This window comes from Spinacia oleracea, chromosome 6 (genome assembly GCF_020520425.1).
Source record: "Spinacia oleracea cultivar Varoflay chromosome 6, BTI_SOV_V1, whole genome shotgun sequence".
NCBI classification, from domain to species: domain Eukaryota; kingdom Viridiplantae; phylum Streptophyta; class Magnoliopsida; order Caryophyllales; family Amaranthaceae; genus Spinacia; species Spinacia oleracea.
In genome coordinates this window covers 87,710,193-87,737,180 of record NC_079492.1, presented here as the reverse complement: position 1 = coordinate 87,737,180, position 26,988 = coordinate 87,710,193, and the positions used below count along the sequence as shown (strand labels likewise).

Sequence of the window (26,988 nt, the reverse complement as noted above, 5' to 3'; positions counted from 1 at the left end):
AACTCAAGAAGAATAGCAAAGCATTAAAGACTGAATCGAAATTGCAATAAAGAATTCAAAAGTTGAAAGAGAATTACAAGTTGAAGCTTTCTCCAATGAAGTTTTTCTCTCCTAATCCAAAGCTTGAAAAAGTAAGAACCCTCTCTAATATTCTCAAAAGTCTAATTATGAAATTCTAAAATTGAATTATAGTGAAATAAAATCGAAAAAACTATTTATATGTTTCCCCAAATAGCAACTTAAAATTCAAATAAACCCAGCCCGCGTCGACGTTCGGTCGCACAGACCCTCTCTGCGATCGAACAGAATGAAATCGTGCGGGCACACATAATCTTTGTGCGAGCAAACAGAGCTAAGATCAATCTCCTTCGTCATGTTCGACCGCACGAAATTTCTGTGCGATCGTACAGGCCTGACTTAGCCAAATTTCCCAAAATCTTCAGTGTGGTCGCACAGCAACTTTGTGTGGGCGCACAAATTCCTTTTGCGGGCGAGTGATTTCTTGTGCGATCGAATCAAAAAACTGGGGATATTCTGTCTATAAATTCCATTTTGTGCGGTCGTTGAACAGAACACGACCGCACAAGAGCTCCTCTGTGCGATCGAACAAGAAAGCCATTCGACCGCACAATTCTGCCTCTTGCTTCAGTCCACCTTTTCTTCACTGTTCGGGCGCACAAGACCATGTTCGGTCGCACAACTCTGTTTTTGCTCCAATCTACTTGGTTTTCCACCATTTTCCACAAGATTCACCTATAATGCACAAGATGGAAAGAAAACATAAAAATGCTATGAAAAACTATATAAACTACGAAAATCATAACAAAACTAATATGAAAACCTAAGCTAGGAGCGACATAAATGCCGCTCATCAAACTCCCCCAAGCTAGGCGTTTGCTAGTCTCTAGCAAACTAAGCACGAAATATGGAAGAATGAGCATATTATTCAGATTCCAAAAACTACAAAAATGAGAACTACAAGAATATACAACCTAACTCACTTTCGTAGGAATCACGGTTGTATTTAAGCGCATGCAACAAGCTCTTTAAACCCCACAATCGCTCATGAGGGCGAGTGGGATCTCGTAAGGGTTTCCAAAGAGAACCACCCATAACTCTTCCAAAAATTCAATCAAGGGAAGACCTAAAAGAAAACAAACCAAGAAAATGGGAAGAAAAGAAAAAGAAAAGAAAAGAAAAAGAAAGAAAGAAAGGAAAAGAAAAGAAAAGAAAGAAAAATAAAACTACAAAATTCAAGAAAAGGGCTTTTATTATGGAACGATCACAAAAGAATGCTAATATTACTAACCAATAAACGAATGCACGCTAACCAATGTCCTAAGTCGAGTGAAGGATTCGAGTGTGAAGCAAAGAGAACTAAGGATTTGCACTTATCTATCCCCCTTCAACCGAACTTACCGCTTCACACTACTACAAAAATGGGCAAAGAGACCCTTAAGAAAAGACCCTTTGATTGAGATAACAGGTCTCTTTAATATAAGAGATCCATTTTTAGAGATAACGGGTCTCTACTAAGTGAAATAAGACAGCAAAAAAAAGAATTAGAAAAGCAAGAGACCCGTTATTTTGTTTAACGGGTCTCTAATTTATCAAAGGGCCCACTTTTTATTTGGAGAAAATAAGGAAAGATAAATAAGAGACCCGTTATTTATTTTAATGGGTCTCTAAATGCACTGGACCCACGTGACTACAGAGAAGTAGAAAAAGAAGAGACCTTTTTTTGTTGATACCGGGTCTCTTGCTTTTTTCTTCTTCAAATCTCCCAAACTTTGTTTCATTGAAAAAAAAATCAAGCTTTTCTATCTCTCTTCCTCCACGCTGCATCTCTCGATCTGATAAACCAGAGTGATAAAATCTCCGCGAGGTTGGAAGCACATAGAAGCGAGCATCCCAAGTTCAGCTAGCTGTATACACTGGCAGATCTGAACAAGAGGAAACTATGGCATCTACTTATTCTCAACCTCGAAAAGTACATCACTCTTGCCATTTTCCAAGTTTGTTACGTTTTAGCTTCAATCTATGATTTTTTGTGATGTTTTTGTCGATTTCGTTTGTACTTCATGTTGATTTTGCTGCAATTTTGTTGCTTCTTTTTCTTGTTTGTTATGGATTTCAGCGAATTTAGGGTTCTTTTATTTCTTGTACGGCTATGTGTTGTGAGATTAGGGTTTTGGGGTATCGATCTTAGGGAGGATTTGAGCGGAATTAGGATTTCATATTGGTTTAAATGTTTTAGGGTATAAAGGTAATCGACTAATCCGAATATGATTTGATTTGGTTAGTTTTTGTGTTTCATAGATTTCAGATGAAGGCTGATATAGGCATGTTTTGATGTTGGTACATATTACGATATTCGGGACATTTGCCTAAAATTAATCTTGGTTAATCACCACTTATCAATAACTTTTTACTAATTAAATAATTTTGCACTTAATTTCTCTGAATGATGTAGGATACCATGAAAATTTGTTAATGCCTAGCATAATTAGTGCAATGACAACGCCAAAAACTAAACCTAAGATACAAAAATAAGCGGCCTAAGTTTTATTAGTGTTGAACCAATTAATCATGGTTTACTTTAATTAGTTAAGGGCTTGTTGGATATCACAGTCACTCTTGTCACACCACTCTTCTTCATTCTTGCTGCCAAGCTGGTCTTGTCCGAAGCTGTGATTATTCTCGGACTTTATTGGTTGATTGATGCCGAATTTCTGATCAAAAATATCTGTTTTCAGCTAATTCTGTGGTCAACGTGGTATGTTCATCTATTATCAATGATTTCTTAGTTTTTTATGTATTTTTAATTGTTATTATACTCATTTTGATTAAATTCTCATTAGTTTTTTGGGATTTTTAACTTATTTCCCCAATTTTATTCGTTTATGGGTCTTTTTTGATGTTTGGATTTTCAGAAAGTTTGAAGGAAATGATTTTTGGTGAAGGAAATTATGTTTGTTAAGTGTTGACTGAGCTCAAATGTGTAAGGCTTCAAATTCGAGCTTGTTTGGTTGATTGATTTCGCTGAATTTGTTTAGTATTGAAATGGGTGTTGTTAGTAGAATGATTTTCTGCTGTTTTCATTTTCTTTCGTGTTAATCTGTATGCCAACTTTTGTTACTTTCCCTTGGATTGTATGGTGATAAACGACGAGCACAACTCCATTGGAGAAGAATATCCCCCTTGGGGCTGTTGTAATCTTGTCCATAAAATGTTGTGTTTCAGTGTAATAGTCTTTTTGGTTAAGTAAACACACAGATTTTACTAAATTGGGGTTTGTTTTGATGCAGCTGTTGTAGGGGTAGGTTCATCTGAGGTTGAAGCAAAGTAGACAGGTTTACAATATTGATATAGGTGTACTGAGGGAAGAAGGGTGAGTAGTGATGGCTTTCAAGCCATTTGATTGGTATTGCCAGCCAGTGGCGAATGGTGTATGGGCAACAGCGGTGCAAAATGCTCTGGGAGCTTTTACACCCTGTACCACAGACACTATTGTGATTTGCATATCACATTTAGCTATGATGGGGCTGTGTGTATATCGAATATGGATAACCAACATGAATTTCAAAGCTGAGAAGTTTTGTTTGAGGTCCAAATATTACAACTACTTTTTGGCTTTGTTGGCTGGTTACTCTGCAGCTGAACATTTGTTCAGGTTAATCATGGGTGTTTCGGTGCTTAATTTGGAAGGGGAGGCTGGTCTTGCGCCATTTGAGGTATACTCTTCATTTTAATTCTTAGAAGTGAGAACTTGTTTTTGTTTAACTACGTTTGTTGCTGGACTTCATAATTCTCGTTGAATCTTGTTAAACCTTTGGCCTAATTTGAGGTATCTGAGTGTCATTTTGAAAGCTGGTTGGAATATAGATGTAAAAGAGTCTGAGTTATATAGGTGTATGAAATGTTGGAATAAAGATAAAAATATTATCTCTGTATATGTACATCCATTTGGGACTGAGATTCATTTCCTTTGGTGATGCAGCAAGTAAATTACAGTAATGCTAGAAAATGAGAAAAAGAAGGTTGTTTCAACAATTTAGAGGATCTATGCAGATAGCTCCAAGAAGAAAGTGGCTGATGTAAGTGGACTTTATTGCTTCAAGATTTTATTGTTCATTGACCATTTTCAGATTTCTAACTTTGAGTTTAAACAATTTTTACATTCTACCTCAAAAATGTAATTACTGTTCCGTTTATTGGGGATTCGGAATTCAAAGTTTACATGTTTGGTGTTTATCGGCTCTGTATTTGTTATTAGGTTATCATGTTGAATCATATAGGGAACATAGAAGAAAACCTCTAAAGAGAAGAACATGAAAGAGGGTTGGAAGCTAAACCATGGAGATGGCATTGCCTTCTTGTTTTCTGTCAGAGAGCCAAACAACATTGAGAAAGTACGCCAGGAGGTTTGTTCAAGGGATGTTAGAGACTAGTATTATTGTTTTCATATTTAACTCAGTTGTTAATGGAGGTTTGTTGCTTGTAGAAGGTAAGGTGCAAGGGAAGTTCAAATTCGGAAACCACGCAAACAGAGGTGGAGGCGAACATATGCTTATGCCCGCACCGCTAATACTTATTATTTTCAATATGTTACTTTTGAATTATGTAGACTTTTGAGACTTATTATTTTATTTTTGGATATTACAATTGGTGTATAGTGGGATAATTTTTTTGTAATTATAAGAATTATTTTGGAATTGCCAAATTGTTTGAATGCTGATTTTTGGCCGAAAATTGTTTATGCTGATTTTTTTTTATTAAAAAATTATGAAAAGAGACCTGTTAGGTATAAAAAGGGATCTCTTGAGTATAATAATAAAAAAATCATAAAATATTCAAAGAGACCCCCTATTTAACATATGGGGTCTGAGTTTGTTAATTATAAAAATATTAAAAAACTCAAAGAGACCCCTTATCTTACATATGGGGTCTGAGTTTGCTGGATAAATTAATATTAAAAAATTTAAAGAGACCCCCTATGTTAAATATGGGGTCTAAATTTTTTTACAAACAGACCTAATATCTCTAAAAAGGGGTCTCTTCCCCTTCTATATTATTTTTTCCACGGTTAACATTACAGACCCATTTTCTTAAATAACGGGTCTCTTGTTTTTAACAAAGAGACCCCCTCTACATGGGGGGTCTCTTTTATAAAGAGACCCCCTACCTAGAGACCCCCTTAAATGGGGTATCTTAGGCCATTTTGAACGGGTCTCTTTGCCCTTTTTTGTAGTAGTGTCAACTCTCTAGATCCTATTCACCCTCAAAGATAGCTTCTCGTTACGCTGCGAAGGCGCCGGAAAAGACAAGAATTGCAAGAGAGGGCAGAAGGTTACTCGACATCTTAGCATGACAATCCCATTCCATAAATTTGACCAAACCCTCCCTCCACCGAGAATGACTCAACTCAAAAGGGTCAAGAGGGCTTTTATGGTGTAGCGTATAGGCTAGGGGTAAGGACGTGGAACAAATTTAGAAATTGGTGCTCAATCCTAAAGTGAAGTGCAAAAATGAACTTATTCAAGCAAATCGAACCACAACAAACTCATACCACTTATTTAGGGTACCCCCCAGCTTATTCAACAATAAAACTAAACTAAAACTCTTTTTGAACTTTTCTTGATTTGATATTCTTTTTTTTTTGTGTTTCAAGTGAAACTTTTCTCATTGCCTTGTTTTTCTCTATTTTTTTTGGCTTTTTTAAAATTTTCCTTTCTCTTTTTGCTTTTGCTTCTTTATTCACTATATACAACATATTTCCCAAAACTTGCCATTCCAACCAACAACAATCATTCCTCATCATTGCATAATCATTGAAAACCATCAAGCACAGTTACACAAAGCTTCACTGTCACTTCTAAGGGTGAAAATAAAACAAAGGCTAATAAGCTTGTAATGAGCGTATAAGAAATGAAGGGGCAAGGCTCAAATGGCTAGCAAGGGGGCAAATGCAAACAAAAATATCAATGAAAAATAAAAATAAAGATGTCCTAATCTAAAAAGAAAAATAGTAACCGAAAGAAATGCCTCTATCGTCCCCTAAAGTAGTTTGGTCGCGGTCTCGGGAAGGAAAAAGTCAAATTCGGGATATAAGAAAGTCAAGCCAAGGAACCATGCCACTCAATATATGTATACATGTGTTTGTGCTAAAATGAACATGATCCTAACAAATGGGAGCAAATACTACCCTCTCTGGTTTCAAGTCACTAGAGAGAACGACACCGTCTTACCACAAACCAAGGGTTCAAGACTCGTGCTACCCAAAGTTCTAACCGACTTTCTTAACACCTAAATCCTAGACTCGAACCAAGACATTACAAACCGTGCACACATCTACCACTTAGGAATAAAAGCATTTTAGCCTACAAGTTCCATTTTCATTATGCCCAAGTCAAGAATAATGCCTAGAAAAGCTAGAAAACCTTGCCTTGACAAAAGGAAAGAAAAACAAAGAAAAAGGAAAGAAAAAGGAAGAAAAGAAAAAGAATAAGGAAGAAAAGAAAATAAGGAAAACAAAAGTAAACAAAAGAAAACAAAAAGAAACTAAAGAAACTAAGCACTAAAGTATATACAAAGCACACAAATGCATGATGTCAATGGCATGAACAACACAAAGGCAACCACACAATAAAATCTCCCCCCAAGCTTGAATTAGGCCATGTCTCAAGGCCTAAAACAAAACAAGGAGGGGCACAACTACCCATCCAACCAATTCCCCACAAGAAATATGTCCGTCCCAAAGAATGCATGTGAGATAGAAAGATATTACCGGAGATGCCATGGGAGCAAGTCCCGCAAAGAACCGGTAAAAATCGAACAAACTCACCAAAAGATCAACGAGCAAGGAAATGGTGGGAAATGTGAACCCGCACCAAAGAAATCATACCAAGAAGCAAAACTCAAAAATAACCAAGAAAAAAAATGTTAGTAGACAAGGGCCTAATGGCCAAAACAAACCAAAAACCATCACAAGCTCACCAAATATATACAACCACTCAAAGTGGCAAGAAGGTCACCAAACAAACACCAACAACAATCATCAACTCCCCAAAGCAAACCCCCACTTCACACTTCTCCCCCCAAGCCAAATACAAGCATACCATCACAATAGAAGATGGGGGAGAAATGGAGTGAACCCTAAGAGGTTCTTGGGTCTTTCCCTTTACCCTTTGCATCGTAAAGCCTCCAATATTCATCCCGTTCACGACGGTGAGCACGAGCTTGTTCGTCGGTGAAAGGGATGAAATTGTAGGTGGGGTCCACATCGGGACCCGAAGCATCGGTATATGGAGACCAAGAAAATTTGGGCCTAAGGGGGTATTTGCCATGGGGAGGCTCTCCTCGGGGACCATCCCAACCTCCAACGTATCCCGCGGGCCACCCGGTGAAGTCCTCGGGCCAACCACTAGGCCGATCAACCGGCGTAGGCGTGGGATGTTAGGTTATGATACATATGACAATTCATAAATCATGCGGAAAAACCATAAAGCCAGGAAAGCATATTATTTACACATAATCATTTAGCATAGTTTAGATGCATAGACTTTGTTTCGTGCCCTCCCTAGGTGCGCCCGAACCGAACAAGAACAAGTCTTTAGGACTCCAAGTGTCTTCCCTCCGTAGATAGTCCACAGCACGTCCGGATCCGCCTTAAGCTTGACCAACTAGAATCGCCCTTAAGGTACTTAGAATTTTCGGCTATTGTAGGCAATTATATGACTGAATTTTTGCTCTCAAAAATCACTTTGAATACTTGAATACTCGATATAAATTATGAGCCCTTAACTCATATTTATAGACCATGGAATAAATAATCGAATCCTACTAGGATACGAATTAATTAAATTAGAATCCTAGCAGAATTCTTATTTAATTAATTTATCTTTTAGGATTAGGAATTTTAATCATTAAACAAATCCTGTACTCTTTAGGTTTCGTAAGTGAACACAAACTCTACACGAGCATGACCCGCAAGCGTGCAGGCCATGCCCGCGCGCAGCCCACACGGCCGCTCGGCCCACGCGAGCTACAAGCCCACGCGAGCTGCAGCAATGCTCGCAGCCCACTGCTCGCAGCTGCGCGCGTTGCGCGCGCTGCCATGGCCTGCTGGGCCTGGCCTTGCGCTGGGCCTGGCGTGGCCTTGGTTGTTCGTGTGGCGCACTTGGCTTGCTGGGCGATGGCCTGGCTTCGTGCTGGGCCCTCGTCCGGCAGGCCTCGTCCGATGCTTATTCGTACGATACGCTTCCGATTAAATTCCCGGTTCCGGAATTCATTTCCGATACGAACAATATTTAATATTTCCGATTCCAGAATTAATTTCCGTTTCGAACAAATATTTAATATTTCCGTTTCCGGAATTATTTTCCGATTCCGATAATATTTCCGATTCTGACAATATTTCCGTTTCCGGCAATATTTCCGATTCCGGCAATATTTCCATTTCCGATAATATTTTCCGATACGTACCATGTTTCCGTTTCCGGCAACATCTACGACTTGGATAATATTTATATTTCCGATACGATCCATATTTCCGTTTCCGGCAATATCATCGTTTCCGGTGTATTCATTTCTTGCCTGTGACGATCTCAGCTCCCACTGAAACCAAGATCCGTCGATTCCGAATATCCATAGATGGAGTATTTAATGCCATTAAATACTTGATCCGTTTATGTACTATTTGTGTGACCCTACGGGTTCAGTCAAGAGTAAGCTGTGCATTAATATCATTAATTCCACTTGAACTGAAGCGGCCTCTAGCTAGGCATTCAGCTCACTTGATCTCAATGAATTATTAACTTGTTAATTAATACTGAACCGCACTTATTAGACTTAACATAGAATGCATACTTGGACCAAGGGCATTATTTCCTTCAGTCTCCCACTTGTCCTTAGGGACAAGTGTGCATTTCCTAATTCCTTTGTCGCTCGATGCTTGCTCTTGAACATAAGGTAAGAGTTGTCATCCTTATTATGTCCAGAGGTGTTCCTCGGTTTCAGAGTTCAACTGATCAAATAGACAGATAATCATAGCCTATGATTCATCCGAGCACGGCCATGCATTTCACAGTTTCTAGCTCTCCGAGTGGCCTTGTACAACTTTTAAGCATCTCATCCCGATTTATGGGAGGACAATCCAAATCTTGCGATCTTGAGATTAGACTTCGTTTGATAGGTGATTACCTGAGCGTTGCCTTTATAGCCTCCTTTTACGGTACGACGGTTGGTCAACGTCAAAGCAACCAGTTCTCAAACAAGTAATCTCAAATCACTCAGGTATTGAGGATTTAGTGTCTAATAATTTTAATGAAATTTACTTATGACAGATTTTCATCTCTTACAGTAAAGTTTCATAGGTCTTGTCCGATACTAGTCTTCCCAAAGTAAGTATCTATGCAAATGATTATGACATTGCCATGTCCACATAGTTCAAGAAACAGAACTACTAGTCATCTTGCATTCTAATCGTCTAACGTTTTCTATGCGTCCAATTTTATAGAAAACTCCGACTAGGGACCATTTTCAACCTTTGACATTCAAGTTCACTTGATAGACATTTCTTAGTCACAGGACTGGTCCTGACAGTCTATCTTGAATATATCGTCAAATTGAAGGGACTCATCATTTAATTCTAAACCAAGATTAAATGGAATATGAAAATACATTTCATATATGATAAATGTTCAACCCCATTGTTTTACAACCATGGGCCTCAAACCCATCTTTAAAACAATTCATGGAATTCAAAGCTATGCTTGATTTCCAGTGCGACAATGTGAGTGTTGCTTCTCACTTGTTGCATAGGTTTAGTTATCATGCTTTTCCAATCTTAATATCCTTTTCATCGAATGTTCTTCGAGATATGATGATAAGATCTTTTGAGTATGTTTATTTTGTGATCTAGTCTTTCTTGCTACATTAGTGGTTCTACGCATTTTGCAATGAAGGACCATCAAGTTAGCAGACGTTTTTCTTGCTTCAAGAGTGGTTCTGCGCATTTTTCAATGAAGAACCATCAAGCCAACAGATAGGTGATCTACCCAAGTTCAGTGAAGAACTTTAAACAACTCTGTTTTATTGCTTTTTAGGCAATAATTACTTTTACTTCAATTGTATAGGTTGCTAGTGATGCTTTGTTTGGATTTACCTATCCAAGCAGTTCATAGATATGTGGAAGACTCTCCAACTATATCTTAGAACATAGAAATTATTATTTTAATTTCCCACGCAACAACTCATGGTCTTCAATCCATGTTGCCATTTCAAAACACGATGCTGTATAGCTCGTCCTTGTCAATGGTTAACTCCAAAGGGATCTTGCTTGATCCTTTGCCAGTGTTTATGCGTGTAGCATCAAAGTTTAGCATATCTTTATTTCCTTGAATCAAGAACTAATCCTATGTACCTTTTCAAGTACCATAAGTTTTTCTTGATCTCAATCTAGTTGATCTTTACTTAGATCAATAGAGCTTAGTATATGTTCGTCATGCCTAAAGCCATACGATACGTTTTTGGCGATCCTCATATTATATCATACATGATAAATTCTTTTGCAGAATAATTCCCAATTGAATTCTATTCATGTAACTTTAGCTCATCTAGTTTCAGTAGATACTAAATCCAGCTAAATTCTTTGACATATAATATAGGTTAAGAATCTCACTTAGATCCTTTGATGTTTAACTTAGTAAATTCTTATACATAGTTCAAACTTTCATTACTTAGATTTATTCATATGGGTCGAATGTCTCCAATGGAGTATTTCGTGTTTGATTTAGTAAATGCCATTACTTAATCCAAAACAATAATATAAGATCTTTGTAAATAGATCTTAATACCCAGTATGTACTAAGTTCCGCCATGGTCCATCATTGATGAATAATCTCAAATCTAAGTCATTAGCATTTGAATGTTATTTCTCAATAGAGAGATATGTGTGTGATACACATAGGACCAATTAAGTTTTACGTACTCCCACTAAACTTCTTATATGTCTATAAGAATCCTGTACATTTTATGAACTAAAATACTTATTAGCTTCACTAAAATACAATTCCAATTCCCAATTGCTTGCTTAAATCTGTACTTAGATTTTATAAGCTAGCTTTCCTTTTTCAATCATTTATTTGGATCCACAAATCCTATGACATACCATGTACATAGTTTATTCCAACATTTGATTGAGGAATACGTTTTGTCATCCAATTGCTATATGTACCAATATGCAATCATTGCTTGAATTATAGACTTGAGCATTACGATTATGCATGAGGTTTCAACACAATCCATGCCATGAATTTTCTTGTAACCTTTAGCAACTAATCTAGCTTTGTGTGTGAACAAAATTCCATGTTTGATGGTTTTTATCCTTAAAACAAACTTGCAACCAATAGGTGTGAAACTATTCTTGCAAATCAACAAAATATCAATTTTGTCATCAAAACATTGAGTATGTTTTATGGCCTCTAACCATTTAAAACATTGAGTCTATATATGGCCTCTAACCATCTTAGGGAATCTGGGTTTCGTCATAGCTTTCTTACAAGTCACAAACTCATTAATCTACATGATAATAGTTTGACTGCAAGTTGTAGGTTTCTTCACTATTAATAGAAGAATCTCATAGTTTCATTGACCTGAACTCTATGCCTACTTGGGTATGGAACATCGATCAAACAATAGAATATCAATAGCCACTTGAAAGTCCTTTGAATATTCTGTTCTCCTTGAAGCACTTGTAAAGTTTTCTAAGAGATGTCAATTCTTTAAAGCCACTTCTAAGGTCTTTAAAGAATAAGTTCGGATTTTCTGAAGCACTTCGAAAAGCCTCCGGAATGTCCGTTTTATGTTTGTTGTTCGCCTCGAAAACTTTCGAGGTCTATTTTCTCCCACTTGTCATTTTGGAAACGAATCTCCAAAAGGACATTATTTCGAGCAAACAAACATTATGTTCTCAAAAATTCGTGGTAGAAACAATACCCTTGTGTCTCATTTGAATAAATCACAATGAAACATATATCTATACTTGGGCCTTAGTTTGTCGAATGACAAACACTAAGCTCCCACTGAGTTTTGCAACTCTCTAGATATATTTTATGAAAAGTTATTCTGAAGTTACTTTTCAATAGCTTTGACGAATTTGGTTTAGTTTGGTGGTAGTTGAGCATTTTGTTTAGAAATTATAGGAAAAGTCTTTATGATTCATCATTAATCGAATCAAGTACTAATTGACTTCGATTATTCCAACTAAGATATGCCATATCTTATGGACCTAGATTGTGAAATTACAACACACAATCATTGATGATCATATTTGGTCTCAAGTAATCATCAACATGATCTAACCTAGATCTTTATGATTTCTTGCCAAGTGGATTTTATACTTCTGAATCTTTGAACTAGCCAAACAAATTCAACTTATATCACATTTGAGTAAATAAACCTATATTCACTCAAATCCATGTGAAATAATAAAGTCATAAAATCTTCTTTAGCTTTGAACTCTATTGTCTAGGCGTTCTAACAATAGTTCATATCTTTTGTTACTTTCAACAAGTAAGACTAGTCGTCTTAAATTGATCTAGAAGTCAATGAACTTTCAAAAGTCCATCAAAATAGAGCTTTTGAATGTTAACTTGTTGATATGGTCTAACAATGCCAAAGATTAGTGGAACTCAAATCAAGGGGTTGATTTGAACCTAGTAAAGTTCTTTAAAGAGTTGTTTGTTTTAATCAAGCATATTGACTCAACCTGTAATTGACCATTTCATTCAAATAAACAAACAAACATTGTTTTTGTTTTCTGAATGTGAGTCTTTCTGTGTTTGAAAACAGAAATTTACGTATGTTGATTATGGAACAAAATAGCCATTAAGTTCCAGCCTTTAAAAGGACTTAAAACAAACTAGATGACCCTACAACTAATGTAGCATTGCCATGCTTCATTTCCCACTTGTAGGTCATTAGTGTAGCCTAGCTTCCATTGTTTGAGTTATTACTGAAGTAAGAACCTCAAGCGGTATATGATACCAAGGAAGTTTGATTGCTAGGTCACTTCTCTTTAAACATAAACTTATAGGTAGAAACGGAATCGTAAATTCCTTTCATTTGTTCCTTGTTTTCCTATTTCTTGTACCCTTTCTTATAGTCTTAAGAATTGAATTCTATAGTGTTGACTTTTATACCTTGTTAGACATGTCCAATGTCATTCCAACAGAGTTCTTACCATTTTATTTATGTTGAATATTCTGTTTCAACTAGATGATCTTACCAGAAGCTTCTAAAGTTCTCTAAGCATCAATCTTATTCGACTGTCTAGGGACTAGACTCATTCGAGAATTAAATGGACAAAGATATTAGGTTGTTAACCATTGGTAAAGCTGAGTGTTTAAACTCAATGCTTTATGATCTCAAAACTACATTGTATTTTGAATTCACAAGCACCAATCGGTTTGCCATTCGACTTTGATACTCGAAAACAACCATAAAAGTCGCTATAAGAAACGTACATTTTAAATTGCTCATTTTCTCTCATTTCCGTGAATCGTTCTTGAACTCACTACCAATCGAGGAAATTTACTGTTACCTTTCTAAAAGGATTTATTGCAGTGCAAGATATTTAATTATAAACAATAATTAAAACATACATTGAAGCATGCAAAGTCTAAACATTTATCATGAATAATAACTTGAAAATTAAAGCAATCATGCAATTTAAACAAGTCATTAGCATTTTATTCGAGTTTATTGGTCCGGCAGGTGTGAATAAAATGATTCCAAGATCCTAAAATCATTGAAGAACTAAGCATAGTTTGTCGACTTAATCCTAAAACATCTTAGGTAAGCAAAAGCCTTTTGCTAATAGTCTAGAAACTATTCTTGGTTGATAGGTACGTCTAAGAACTTATTAGGTAAACCTATCGATTTTGCCACGACATAAAAGGACTCCTTACTTATATCGTTGAGTTTCACCAAAACTAACGTGTACTCACAATTATTTGTGTACCTTGCCCCTTTAGGACCAATAAGTAACACCTCGCTGAGCGAAAACTATTACTAGATTGATGTAAAGGATATCCAAGCAAGTGTATATTTTGGCATGGCACCTTTTAACTCAATTTTTAAGTTTGGAACTTAAGGCTCTTACTATGTTGGTTAGATTTTAAGTGAACTAAAATCCTTAATCATGCAACATAATCAAGCTTTGATCTCATGCATATTTAAGACATATTTAAAAGAAATAAATAACTTAAAACATGTATAAGATAAATGTGATCTAGTATGGCCCGACTTCATCTTGAAGCTTTAACTTCAAAGTCCGTCTTGAAAATCTCCGTGGGAGGCACCATTTTCTTCAAATAGGATAAGCTATAATTAAAACTAATTACAACTATTTGATGGTACGCAGACCATATTTGAATTGAAAAACAACTTTGGTACTTTAGACCAATTACATTCAAACTAATGGTTCGCAGACCATATTTTCTATCCTATTTGGGCCATACTAGTCACTTCATAACCTGCAAAACAGTACATATACAATATATACCATTCACCCATTCATTATCATGAATGGCCCACATAGCTGGTTAGTAAAACACATTATGCATCACATAAACATTTGCAGCAATTAATCAAGGGCACCAATAATCTACAAATTATTCAGTCCTTATTAATTCTAATCAAGTTGTTTTAACCTTAAGGATTTGTAGACCTAATCAAGAGTTTATGACTAAAAAGGGCTCCCACTTAAACCAATAAATTCATATGCTTTACTAATTTTAAACATAAAAATGTATTTCTAGTCTAACCGGAAACATACAAATTTAGTTAAAATTTAAAGCTCATATAAATTTATAATTGAATCCAAAAAGTTTAATTTAATTTCAGTCGTATTTAAATTAATTCATGATTTTAATTTTAGTAAAATAATTAGAATAAATAAAATTTATTATAATTACAATATTCAAAATTAAAATCCAAGAAAATAATTTAAATTATTAATTTTAAAATTAATTAAAATTACGTAAACTGAAAATTTCAAATTAAAATTTCAAAACGATCTAATCGCAACGCAACAATCCCACGCAACGCACGCCCATGGGCCACACGCACACAGCCATCGCTGGCCATGTGCGCGCAGCCCATGCGCTTTGCGCATCGCTGCTGCTCACCATCGCAAGGCATCAATCGAACACGCGAGCTGGTGCTCGCTGCGCGCGCCAGCGCTCGATGCACGCGAGCCATCGCTCGCTGCGCTCGCTTGCCAGCGCTCGATCCATGCCAGCCATCGCTCGCTGCGCGCCTGCCTTTCCCGCACGCGAGCTTGCGCTCATCGCACGAGGCAGCAGTATGCGAGCTGGCGCTCGCTGCGCGCGAGCCATCGACGCTGTGCGTAGTGCTCGTGGCACGCGAGCTTGCGCTCGCTGCGCGCGAGGCTCCGCATGCTTGCGCGAGGCAGTGCGCGCTGTGGCGCAGCACGCTTGCTGCCCACACGCGATTGCTCGTGCCTTGCTCTCGCCCCTGCCCACACGCCCATTGCTCACAGCCCACGACACAAGGCAGGGCTGCTGCCTTGTGCTCGTGCACCATGCCCTTGCTCGCTGCATTCGTACCGCATGGGCGACGAGCTCCCTTGCTCGTCGTCGCATGCCCGCACTATACAACACCCCTTAAGGGTAACACGTAGCGTCCATTGCTTTGTGCGTGCAAGTTATATGAGCGAGTCGCATAAAAATTTAAAATTTATATTCAAAATTAATGACAAATTAATAAATAATATTAATTTCATAATTTTAGGGCGAAAAATCGAAAATTTATTATTTAATTGATTTCCGATTAACAAGGATTCAAGTCTAGGTCATAAAAATTTAAAATTTAACATAAATTTACAATTTTTATGGTGGTTTTTAATCATAGGTTTCTAATTAAATTATAACTAATTATGAAAATCAAATTAATTCTAAATTATTCCAATTTTCAACAAATTAATCATAATTACAAATTAGATTGCATAATTAACAAGGATAGGCATTCAAACTTGTTAAACATATACAGTAGGTCAATCAAAAATTCAAGATTTATCAACAAGAATCGCAAATATTTAATTTAACATCTTAAATTTACGAAATTTTGCATTCGAAAAACTAAAACCTCCGAAAAGTCATAGTTAGGCTTCGAATTTGAGAATTCTGGGTTCGACCGAAAAATACTCTTTTGTCAAAATTTTAGAATGCCTTTTACATGCAGAATTGACACACAAATCACTCGATTTGGATGAGTAACGAAGAAACTGCCGAAAAACTGCGCACGTATAATTAAATAAACGCAATTTGCAATTAATTAACAATTACGAAAATTAATCACCCTTTTAATTCTTGCAAATTTGTAATATTTAACCATGTTCATGCAATTTAGATTATGAAAATAATAAGAGGCTCGTGATACCACTGTTAGGTTATGATACATATGACAATTCATAAATCATGCGGAAAAACCATAAAGCCAGGAAAGCATATTATTTACACATAATCATTTAGCATAGTTTAGATGCATACACTTTGTTGCGTGCCCTCCCTAGCTGCGCCCGAACCGAACAAGAACAAGTCTTTAGGACTCCAAGTGTCGTCCCTCCGTAGATAGTCCACAGCACGTCCGGATCCGCCTTAAGCTTGACCAACTAGAATCGCCCTTAAGGTACTTAGAATTTTCGGCTATTGTAGGCAATTATATGACTGAATTTTTGCTCTCAAAAATAACTTTGAATACTTGAATACTCGATATAAATTATGAGCCCTTAACTCATATTTATAGACCATGGAATAAATAATCGAATCCTACTAGGATACGAATTAATTAAATTAGAATCCTAGCAGAATTCTTATTTAATTAATTTATCTTTTAGGATTAGGAATTTTAATCATTAAACAAATCCTGTACTCTTTAGGTTTCGTAAGTGAACACAAACTCTACACGAGCATGACCCGCAAGCGTGCAGGCCATGCCCGCGCACAGCCCACACGGCCGCTCGGCCCACGCGAGCTACAAGCCCACGCGAGCTGCAGCAATGCTCGCAGCCCACTGCTCGCAGCTGCGCGCGTTGCGCGCGCTGCCATGGCCTGCTGGGCCTGGCCTTGCGCTGGGCCTGGCGTGGCCTTGGCTGTTCGTGTGGCGCGCTTTTCTTGCTGGGCGATGGCCTGGCTTCATGCTGGGCCCTCGTCCGGCAGGCCTCGTCCGATGCTTATTCGTACGATACGCTTCCGATTAAATTCCCGGTTCCGGAATTCATTTCCGATACGAACAATATTTAATATTTCCGATTCCGGAATTAATTTCCGTTTCGAACAAATATTTAATATTTCCGTTTCCGGAATTATTTTCCGATTCCGATAATATTTCCGATTCTGACAATATTTCCGTTTCCGGCAATATTTCCGATTCCGGCAATATTTCCATTTCCGATAATATTTTCCGATACGTACCATGTTTCCGTTTCCGGCAACATCTACGACTTGGATAATATTTATATTTCCGATACGATCCATATTTTCGTTTCCGGCAATATCATCGTTTCCGGTGTATTCATTTCTTGCCTGTGACGATCTCAGCTCCCACTGAAACCAAGATCCGTCGATTCCGAATATCCATAGATGGAGTATTTAATGCCATTAAATACTTGATCCGTTTACGTACTATTTGTGTGACCCTACAGGTTCAGTCAAGAGTAAGCTGTGGATTAATATCATTAATTCCACTTGAACTGAAGCGGCCTCTAGCTAGGCATTCAGCTCACTTGATCTCACTGAATTATTAACTTGTTAATTAATACTGAACCGCACTTATTAGACTTAACATAGAATGCATACTTGGACCAAGGGCATTATTTCCTTCATGGGATACATCAGATCTCCACGATAATCACTCCCCCCCCCCCCATTTGGGTGTAATCATATGGAGGGAACGAAGGGGGAGTGATATCGGGTTGGGAGGGTCCCGTCCAATACGGGTAAGTGGGCGTATGATCCTCATTCCAACTAGGGACGGGCCCTTGTTCGGGAGGATGGTAAGTATAGTTGACATAGGGTGCAAAATCACCATTTTCAACATGAAAATAATACACCCGCCTACCGTAGTAGGACGAGTCAAAATCGTGATGAGAATCCACCACGCGGCTCACTTGAGGAGCAAGCGAAGCCAAGGTACGAGCTTGGTCATCTTGCCCTTGCAAGATAGCCGCAAGGGTGGATTGTAAACTAGTCAAATCAAAAGGAGGAGAGGAAGAGGATGTACCATCCTCATGAGGGGAAGGCGCCATGGCCGATGTAGGAGGCCGAGGAGGAGGAGGCAAAGGACCGCGAACGGAAGGGTCGATGGTAGTGGTGGTGAAACCGGGATTTCGGGAAATCAAGTAGCGGACGTGAGGAGTCCAAGAGGTGAGAGATTGATCGGGAAGACTACACCAATCAACGGTCTTCACAATCCAAATATAGCGGCCCTCCACGTCCGTGTACGAGAGCCATTTGGCATTGTACATTGCCCGGATGTTCAAAAACTTGCCACCGGGAACGGGTTGCAAAGCATTGAGATCATTTGCATAGGGTTTCCAGGAAGAGCCCGAACAAGGAGAGTGAGCATGCCCCCAAGGATGATGTCCCTGCTATTTGGGTGGCAATTCCGCAAATCAATAATCCTGGCCAAAATCTAAGATTCCCTTATCCTCCCTTGATGCCAACCACATTCCCCCTAGTTCCGTGCTCGACAAAGCACCGGTAGCACCCTTAGAGAGGGCGTAGATGAGGAGGCAGCTCACATAACGGATGTCCAGATGATGGAAAGATGATGACTTGGCCGATGCGGAAAGGAACCTCCCTCTCTCTCCGGTTAGTGAGCGACACCAACTATGCTCATCATAATCTTCCACACACTCGGTCATAGGTTTGGTGATGAGCCCCTTGTCCGAAGCTGTAACACTCCCAAAATTTGGACCTTTTATATAATCAAAAACCTTGTTTGTAAATCATAAACTTATCGTCCAAACCTTGGGAGTGTCACTGCTATATTTATTCTCCATAGAAAATAAATGCAAAGCAACAAAACAATTTAAAACCATTAAATTCAAAATTAACTAAGTGGTCTAAAAGTTGGCCCATTAAAATATTACAATCAATTCCCATAAAATAAATAACAAAATCCAACTTAAACTGAAATAGAAATTGTCTCTTGACTAGGTGGTTATTCTAAGCGTCTCCTCACTCGTAGCCAAGTACCTTTACCAACCTGCAATAATAAATAGAAAAGAAACAAGAGAGACGAACTCCTGAAAATCAGATAAACTGAGTAATTCCAACTCCATCCCGTAAAATAAATAATTTTAGTTTGAAAACTTTTTGAGTACATAAAATAAATAATTAAACAACTAGTACCAATTTAATAACTCCAAAATTAAATTATCACATAAAGATCAATATTAATTAAGTGAGGGAAAAAGAACGCTAAGGGTCGCGCATAACCCTTGAGAATGGCCAAAGTAAGATGAGTACAGAATGTCCCTAGTGTGCACACCTCTCACTAATTGACTATGGGTCTCCGAGACCGCGCACCAATAGAATTAGGAGGAAGACTAAGCAGAAAGTTTAATACAGAATAATAGAAACCTACTAGAAGCCTACCGGGTCTCCACTAAAGTGCATCGATAGAACAACATCTAGAAGGGCAACCTGTTCCTAACCCTTATGGGCTTTTCCCTCTGAGATTACACTTTACATGATTAGTATTTTAATAAGGTCAAAACATAAATAAGTAAACATGGATGACCAGATGACTATAATCTGTCATTTACCATTATATTGCATGAATCACCATTATATTTAATACCATCCTCAATCATAACCTCATGCTGACACAATCTCCCAATTAATTACCAATGAGTTTCCCATAATTAAGCTTACACCAATTTACAGAGCCTCCCTTCCATCAATCACAAGACAAAAAAAAATCGATCAATAAGTTATTTTCACCAATTTTTATAGTAGTTCTACTGTAGTAATCGTAAAATCAAGGTTTATAATAATAGGAAACATGCTTTAGTAATATCACTGTACTCGCAATAATAAGTACTGCTAATGGTTATATATGCTTATGATTTGAAATCAAACAACTCATATAAACAATAATTAATCTCTCTTTCACATAATAACACATAGACATGTCCATAATACTTTTTCTAACGGGACCTAAAGATGATGGACATTGAAAATTACCTTAAACACACGCGTATTTCGAACTAGTAGTCTCCTTGCGTATCTCCTAAGTAGCCCCCGTCTACGATTACGCAAAATATATAAACCTAAGTTAGTCCATAATATTTGCCCAACCTAACTTAATCTATACGTAGTAATAGTTAGAGAAAATAAACAAGAATTAGTCTAATAAATAAACTTTCATTTTTATTTTAATCAATGTACACCATTGCTGTATGAAACTATTTCAAAAGAACGTACAATAGAAAAACCCAAAACAATGTTAGATAACGAGTTAAACAATCCCCACCCCCAATTGTCAGCAATAATTGTCAATTTGAAGTGACGAGAAAAACAAAAATCGAAGATAGATTTCAAAAGTGAAAAGCTTGGGCATGAAATACATCTATTACATACCGTGAGGAAGGGGTACGGTGACGGCGGCAGAGATGATTGAGAGGAGGGGTTTACTCTCAGTTAATGTAACGTGAGATTTTTTTTGTGAGGTTTGGGGTTATATATACTTAGGATATTATGTTTAACTAGGAGACTAATTTCAGAAAATATATAAATTAATTCTGAAAATATACTTAGGATATTAGGTTTAACTAGGAGACTAATTTCATAAAATATAAAATAAATCTAAAAATATACTTTTAGTTTTTTTTGTTAAAACTCATTAAAACTTTATTTTAATACTAAAATTACCAAAATATTTTATTATAAAATACCCGAAAATACGGGGTATTACAGAAGCAATGGAGAAAATGTCGTTAATATCATGGTGTGTCAAAGTGTGGTGATTGCCAAAGATTTGGAAACTCAATTCAATCACTTCATCCCCATCCTCATCTTGCATTTCATTCCTCCTAGCCGAGGCAAGGAACTCCAAGGTCACCCTCTTGTATGTCGGGGCGTTGAAGTGCACAAACTCCTCCCAACCAAGTCCCGAGATCAACTTGGCTACCTCCGCTTCAACCCCCAAAGGCTTGAACACTCTCCTTGTGGTAGAATTTGGTGGGCTTGATGGCCCTCTTAGACAAAGCCGCAAAGAATTCCCAAGACCGTTGATCTTGGAATTCAATCCCATAGGTCTCTAGGTGAGGAGGAGGCGGAGCCTTTCCTCTTAGATGAAGAGGTGTTGGGAGATTTCTTGGAACGTTTTGAAGCCATGGTGAGCTTAGGCAAAAGAAAATCACAAGCAAAGGAAGTAGCAAGGAACAATCCCAAATAGCCTCAAGAGCTCTAATTGCACCAAAGTTCACAAATTGAAAATTCTTCAAAAACCCTAACTTTTGGGGGGTTTTACAAAATCTGAAAAATTGGGGATTTAGGGATTTGAATGATGAAGATTTAGTGAATGAGAGGAGTTTAGAATGAAATTGGTGAGAAGAAATGAGTAAGAATATAATGATGGAAGAATGGAGTATGAAGGTAGAAGAGAGGAGGTTTTTGAGTTTGAGAGAGAGAGAGAATGCCGAAAAGAGGAAAGAGAATGAAAGAGGAGGCTCGCGATTCTTTTTAAAAAACTGATTCAGAAACTTCCATCGCAGCCCTGTGCGATCGAACAGAAATAGCTGTGCGATTGCACAAAAGCTGTGCGACCACACACAACTTCACTCGACCGCACAAAAAAATTGGTGCATTTTGATCTCAATACGACCATTTGTGCGACCGTGTAACAGAACACGATCGCACAAAGGCACTCCTGTGCGATCGAACATGATCCTGTTGTACAATTTTGCAAGCCTTCCACCTAAAACAAAAACAAAGCTAACAAACAATGGTTAGTACACAGAAATAAACTAAATCTAATAGTTAGACAACCGGGTTGCCTCCGGGGTAGCGCTCGTTTAACGTTATTAGCTTGACGAATCCCCCCAAAACTCATGGGGGGGACAAGAGATAGTACCAATACACGGGTTGCCTCCCGGTAGCGCTTGTTTAACGTCACTAGCTTGACGAGACCCCCCAAAACTCATGGGGGGTCAAACACAACTAACTCAGGGTTATCACGAGTCAAAAAGCTCATTTTTGCCCCCTTGGGCACAAACAACTCACCCAAACCGCAACTCATAGAACGTGGGTCAAACCAACTATTCTTGGGCTTAAGTTTGCCCTTCTTGGGCTTCTTGCTCATGGAGTTCTTACCATTGGTTGCCGGAGTGGGCGCTCCAACATCGTCTAAATCCATCCCGAATGTCTCGGGAATGGTGATGACGTCATCAAAGGAGTCACGTAACACCAAGGGGCTGACGAGCACCTTCTTTTCCTTGAATTTGTTCCTATCAAGCTTAACATCAGACTTAGAAGCACAAGAGTTGTTAGAAGAATTAGCATATGAGCAATGATGCTCAACACAAGCAATAGTATCTATCTTCATGCAACTCTTCATTTTGGAACAACATTGATCATCAATGGGAAGCTTGAAACTAGCTTTGGCATCTCCCGCCTTCAAGGTGATAAGACCCCCTTGAACATCAATGAGAGCCCCCGTTATGGCCAAGAATGGCCTCCCTAAGATAATAGGGGTGTGGGCGTCCTCATCAATGTCAAATACAATAAAGTCAACAAGAAAAGTCAATTTCCCTATCACAAGGGGAACATCATCAACCCTACCCAATGGGAACATAACCGAGCGATCGGCTAGTTGCAAAGACATAGGGGTAGGGGTGAGATCACCAAGACTAAGCTTCTCATAGATTTTGTATTGAAAGATGCTCACGCTTGCCCCCAAATCACAAAGAGCGTTTTCAAATTTAAGCTTTTGGATGCTACAAGGAATCGAGAAACTCCCGGGATCCTTGAGCTTTTGGGGAAACGGGCTCAAGATCAAGGCACTACAATTCTCTGTGAGGTGCACGGTTTTCTTGGGGCCACAAGTTCTTTTGCCACACAAAATGTCTCTCATGAACCGAGAATAATGTGGCATTTTCTTAAGCGCCTCGGTGAAAGACAATGACACATAAATCTTACTAATCGTGTCCAAAAACTTGGAGAATTGGTCATCAATTTCTTACAAACAATCCTTTGAGGATAGGGGAGAGGAGGAGTAGGGAGAGGTAGAAGAGTAGCCTCCGTTGGCTTCACAACATCGCTCACGTCATCAACGTGAGACTTCTCTTCCCCTACATCACAGTCCGTAGACTCATTTCCCTTAAATTATTCTCCCCTGGAGCATGGAGCATCAACGAGCTTAGCACCATCATCTAAAATCTTCCCACTCCTAGTCATGATCGCATACATTTGCTTAGGAGCTTGACCTTGGGGTGGGAGACTATTATTCACTTGTTGTTCCTTGATGGTGCTAGAGAGTTGTGCTAGTTGGGTTTCAATCATTTTCAAGTAAGTATTGGATTGCTTGAATCCATCCTCAAACTCAACATTTTTCTTGGCTTACGCTCCCACAAACGACTCCATAAGAGCCTCAAGGTTAGACTTGAGAGGCGGGAGCGGTGGAGGTGCATTGCCATAACCACTACGATTTTGTGGGTATTGATTTCCATAGGTCCTTGGCCCATTTAATCCGGGAGGAGGAAATTGAGAACTACCATATTGACCTCCCGGGTTCGACGGATATCCCCCACTAGAAGCACCCCTATATTGCCCGTAAGGATAGTTGTAGCCCCCTCCACCTTGGTGGCTAGGGTTATAACTACCTTGATTGAATTGGGTTTGATTGCCAAGACCATGAGATTGACCATAGGGTGCTTGGCTTTGATAGCCTTGCGCCCTATAGTTACCTCGGACTTGATTATCATACCCCCCTCCTTGGAAGGGTCCACTTTGGTAATTGGCATGCATAGGAGGTCCTCTAGGCGCTTGCCTATTAAAGTTTTGGTTCGGGGGACTGATGAGTGACATTTATGTCACTCTTAGGATAGTACTTTGCCTCTTTTTATTCTTGTTTTTTTGTTGTTTTCTTCCCCTTTTGTGCTTATTTTAGTCCCCTTTGCTCTTACATGCTTAGTTGACTCGGTTTTTCCTAATTACCGTCCTTTCGCCTTGTTTTTCTTACTTTTTGTCAAGCTTTTGCTTTTCACGGGTTTGTTAATGTGTAGGAAAACAAGTAAAACAGACGGAAAAGTCAATGGAAGTCAACGGTACCCAAGGAAAGCTCGAAGTGGAAAAAGGAGTCAACGAATCAAGAACTCAAGATGTTCGGCCGAACTTCAGAAGTGTTCGGCCGAACCGAAGAAAGAATTTCTCAAGCACACAAGCCTAAAAGTTCGGCCGAACAATTCTGAAGGTTCGGCTGAACTTCCTTATGTTCAGCCGAACTCCCCCAAATTGTTCGGTCGAACCTCTCCTCATGTTCGGCCGAACCTGCCTCTTAGTTCGGCCGAACTTTCTTCTTAGTTCGGCCGAACTTTCTTTTTGTTCGGCCGAACCTGCTGCCAGCGCTGAGTCGTTTTTTCGGGGCTATTTAAAGCATTTTAGGAACTTTTAGAATACCTAGTTTTTTTTTACAAAAGTAGTCTGAAATTTATTTTAGAGAGAGAAGTGAAGAGAACTTCATTCATTTCTCATTGAATTGCTTGGGATTCTCCCTAATCTTGGATTTGAAGCTTCATTGTAAAAATTCTCAACTCATATTTCCATTTATTGTTATTAATTTCTGATTTTTCTTACTTTTGTCTCTTATTTTTCTCAGTAATAAAAAAATCCCCCAAAATAGGCACTTTTATATTTTTCCTTCCTACTTGTTTGATTGTTTAGCTTTTCTTAATCCTTTATGATTAGACTTACTAGTTTCTTTGCTAATCTTTTAAGATTTGGTGATTTTGATTGTATTGTTGATGATGGTTTTGCTTATAGATTTGATTGCCATGATGAAATTAGCTTAAAATATTTGGTTAGAGATTTTTGCCTTGATTATTCGGAAATGCATACTCCTATTGAATATATCATGTTGAAATTTGTGGTTATTTCCATGAGTGAGTAGTCTTCATCTAGGGGTTTGGGTGTAGCCTAGGGTTTCCATGTATGGGGTTTTAAGGTAGGATTTATTAGATTTTGCAATTAAATGCATAAGTTGGGGGGTTCCTTGTTGCTTGCTTGGTTAGACGTAACTTTGCTTGGTCAATGGAATACGATGCATTGATTTGGAAAGGGATTGTGAGTCATTGCGTTGTATGATTTCAATCGGATTTATTTCGATTGATTCTTAGCCCTTGGGTTGATTGCGGAAGCATGATTCATTGTTTGAGAGTACTAAAGATCGATTCCCCTTTTCAATTTGTCTTTGCAAGTCTAGTTAATCCCCAAATCCTTAATCCCCTATTGCATGTACCCCTTGGTGAACCCCAATTCCTTAGTGTTTTTAATCCCTGTTTATCATTCTAAGCGTTTAGTTTGAATTTTCTTTTTCAACAACCAAACCCTTTTCGAATTAGCTTATGTTAGCATTTTTAGCTACGAAACTCGCAATTCTCTGTGGATATCGACCATTTGCTTGCCACTCTACTTGATTCTAGTGGTTAGTTTAGGTATTTGAATTGATTTAGGTGTAAGACTAGCAACAACCTAGTTTTTCCCTTTATCAGGGACCATCATACCTAGGCCTCTCATTCATGGCATTAACATACTCCACATCAAAATCTTGCTCATAAGATGAGCCATGATCAACATAGGACACATTATGCATAGTATGGCACATATTAGAGAAATGTCCATATTCACCACAATTTTCACAAAAGGAAGTGTCTAATGGCATAGTATTGTAGGAACTCACCTTTCTCTTCCCCTTAGTGAGAAGAGTAGCCGATGGTGGAGGAATTATTGAAGGTGATGGAGGTTGGCTTGGAGTGCTCTCAAGTTTTTCCAACCTTGAGCTAAACTTCTCGATGATGAGCGCTTGCTCAATTGCATAGATCGACCCTTTACCATCCTCACCTTTACTCTTACAATCATAGCTCATTCTTCCTACGTGCCAAGCTTGATAATTTTGGACCACATCCTCTATGATTTCCTCTATTTGATCCTCCGTCTTGTTCATTATAGGACCACCCGCCCCCGCATCTAAACTTGTCTTGGAGGTAGGGCTCAATCCCAAATAGAAGGTTTGAAGGAGGAGCCACTTAGGAATTCCGTGGTGAGGGCACTCTCTTTGATATTCTTTGAACCTATCCCATGCCTCAAACAAGGACTCATCTCTCTTTTGCTCAAATGACTGGATCTTATGACGGTACTCTGCCGTCTTCCCGTGCGAATAGAACTTGCTCAAAAACGCACTTGTAACTTCATTCCAAGTTCTAAGTGAGTTTAGTTTGACCTCCTTGTCAAGCCAATCACTAGCACGCCCTAGCTAAGAGGGAGAAGCAGAATAGGGTCAACCTTATGTATTCGGAAGTCACTCCATTATGCTTGATTGTATCACAATAGTGCTCGAATTGCTTCAAGTGCTCATGTGGTGATTCACTACTTTCGCCGCAAAATGGATGACTTTGCACCAACGAAATCAATGCGGGCTTTATCTCGAAATTATTGGCATTGATTGTCCAGGCTTGAATGCCACAAGTCGCCTCAAAGGCTCCCGGAATACCTAGGTTCTTGACCGAGAGAGCCACTTTCTCAATGGTTGGACTTGTAGATTCTTGATTCGTTACTTCACTCAAAGGTTCAAATCTGTTGGAGCTCGACGATCGGGTTCGGATACGCCTCAAGCTTCGCAAAGTCCTCTCTAACTCTAGGTCGAGAGGGTAGAGAGGCCTATGACGAGTTCGACCCCTAT

General features: G+C 38.5%; 1 protein-coding gene, 1 long non-coding RNA gene and 1 other non-coding gene across 4 annotated transcripts; all 3 read left to right on the top strand.

The window, feature by feature from the left end:
- The first annotated feature begins 1,523 nt into the window (after nucleotides 1–1,523).
- LOC130462823 (ABC transporter C family member 1-like) lies at nucleotides 1,524–4,044 on the top strand. 2 transcript variants are annotated; one of them, XM_056831749.1, is made up of 3 exons: nucleotides 1,524–2,776; nucleotides 3,309–3,734; nucleotides 4,001–4,044. In XM_056831749.1, the coding sequence occupies exons 2-3, from the start codon at nucleotides 3,402–3,404 to the stop codon at nucleotides 4,028–4,030; spliced, it is 363 nt and encodes a 120-aa protein (XP_056687727.1). In that variant the 5' UTR covers nucleotides 1,524–2,776; nucleotides 3,309–3,401; the 3' UTR covers nucleotides 4,031–4,044. The 2 variants fall into 2 exon arrangements, with proteins under 2 accessions (XP_056687727.1, XP_056687728.1); XM_056831750.1 differs by lacking the exon at nucleotides 1,524–2,776 and adding an exon at nucleotides 2,821–3,001.
- On the top strand, nucleotides 4,044–4,732 carry LOC130462824 (uncharacterized). The gene is made up of 3 exons (XR_008923637.1): nucleotides 4,044–4,097; nucleotides 4,277–4,424; nucleotides 4,505–4,732. It is a non-coding gene; the product is annotated as an uncharacterized lncRNA (long non-coding RNA).
- A 21,609-nt stretch (nucleotides 4,733–26,341) lies between these two features.
- LOC130464567 (small nucleolar RNA R71) lies at nucleotides 26,342–26,447 on the top strand. The gene has a single exon (XR_008924961.1). It is a non-coding gene; the product is annotated as a small nucleolar RNA R71 (small nucleolar RNA).
- Nucleotides 26,448–26,988: the final 541 nt, after the last annotated feature.

Bases quoted from the DNA above. Each gene is read 5' to 3' on its own strand.
- LOC130462823 (XM_056831749.1), top strand. From the start codon at position 3,402: ATGGCTTTCAAGCCATTTGATTGGTATTGCCAGCCAGTGGCGAATGGT. The intron at 3,735-4,000 runs GTATACTCTTCA...TTGGTGATGCAG, and splicing joins CTGGTCTTGCGCCATTTGAG to CAAGTAAATTACAGTAATGC.